The sequence below is a fragment of the Buceros rhinoceros genome, unplaced genomic scaffold, assembly GCF_000710305.1.
Source record: "Buceros rhinoceros silvestris isolate BGI_N320 unplaced genomic scaffold, ASM71030v1 scaffold21811, whole genome shotgun sequence".
In the NCBI taxonomy this organism is placed as follows: Eukaryota; Metazoa; Chordata; class Aves; order Bucerotiformes; family Bucerotidae; genus Buceros; species Buceros rhinoceros.
In genome coordinates, this window is record NW_010395137.1 from 372 (window position 1) to 1,120 (window position 749).

General features: G+C 45.9%; 1 protein-coding gene across 1 annotated transcript in view; it reads left to right on the forward strand.

The window, feature by feature from the left end:
• LOC104501622 (transcription factor HES-1-like) overlaps positions 1–196 on the forward strand; it is a gene marked incomplete at its 5' end in the record, with an annotated part of 563 nt that extends 367 nt beyond the window's left edge. Inside the window, one exon of the mRNA XM_010145459.1 lies at positions 26–196. Within this exon, the coding sequence (XP_010143761.1) occupies positions 26–196 (171 nt within the window). The remainder of the gene's footprint in view (positions 1–25) is intronic.
• Positions 197–749: the final 553 nt, after the last annotated feature.

Sequence of the window (749 nt, forward strand, 5' to 3'; positions counted from 1 at the left end):
CTCCGGACAGTTTATGCCCCTGTAGGCCAATGCTAACGTCCCGGTGTCCGCGGACAGCGTCTCGGGGAATGCGGCCGCCACCCCGTCAGCATCCCCGGTGCAGGGGTTGACATCATTTGGGGGCAGCATTGTTCCAGCGTCCCAGGCGGGGAGTCCCATCGGAGAGCGCAGTGAATCGGTGTGGAGGCCTTGGTGACTTGCCTAAAACGATTCCACACCCCCAAAAAAAACTCTTCTGTTGGCTCCGTTGTATGGAGCCCTGTTACGTTTGGGTTTTTTAAGCAGATTTAAACAGAAAGGAAAGAAGGACCTCGCTATGAACATGCTATTTATTATTTTCAGAGGTTGGGATCTCGACTTGTATTTTTACTCCTTTAAAATGCCTTTATTTGAGATACTTTTTTAAGAAAAATGAGAAATAGTTTTGTAACAAATATTCAGAAGTATAATGCCAAAGCTGTTTGTATCCCGTTTGTCTGTGTGTGTGCGTGCCTGTGTTGAAGACTTCCAAAAAAAAGAAAAAAAAAAATAGCAGGTGTTTAAATAAATAAACTCTTTGGAATAGATTTAATTTTTTTTCCCCACTTCCTTTAATTTTCTTGGTTGACAGTGGGCAGGGACAAGCTCATCCTCTGCATGCAACCCCCTCAAAAGTAGGAGCAAAATCTAGCTTTAAAGAAGGGTGTTGGAAGGGATTCTTGTAAAAAATATGGGGGGGGGGGGGAAGGGGGGGGGGCTTGGGGGGGCCG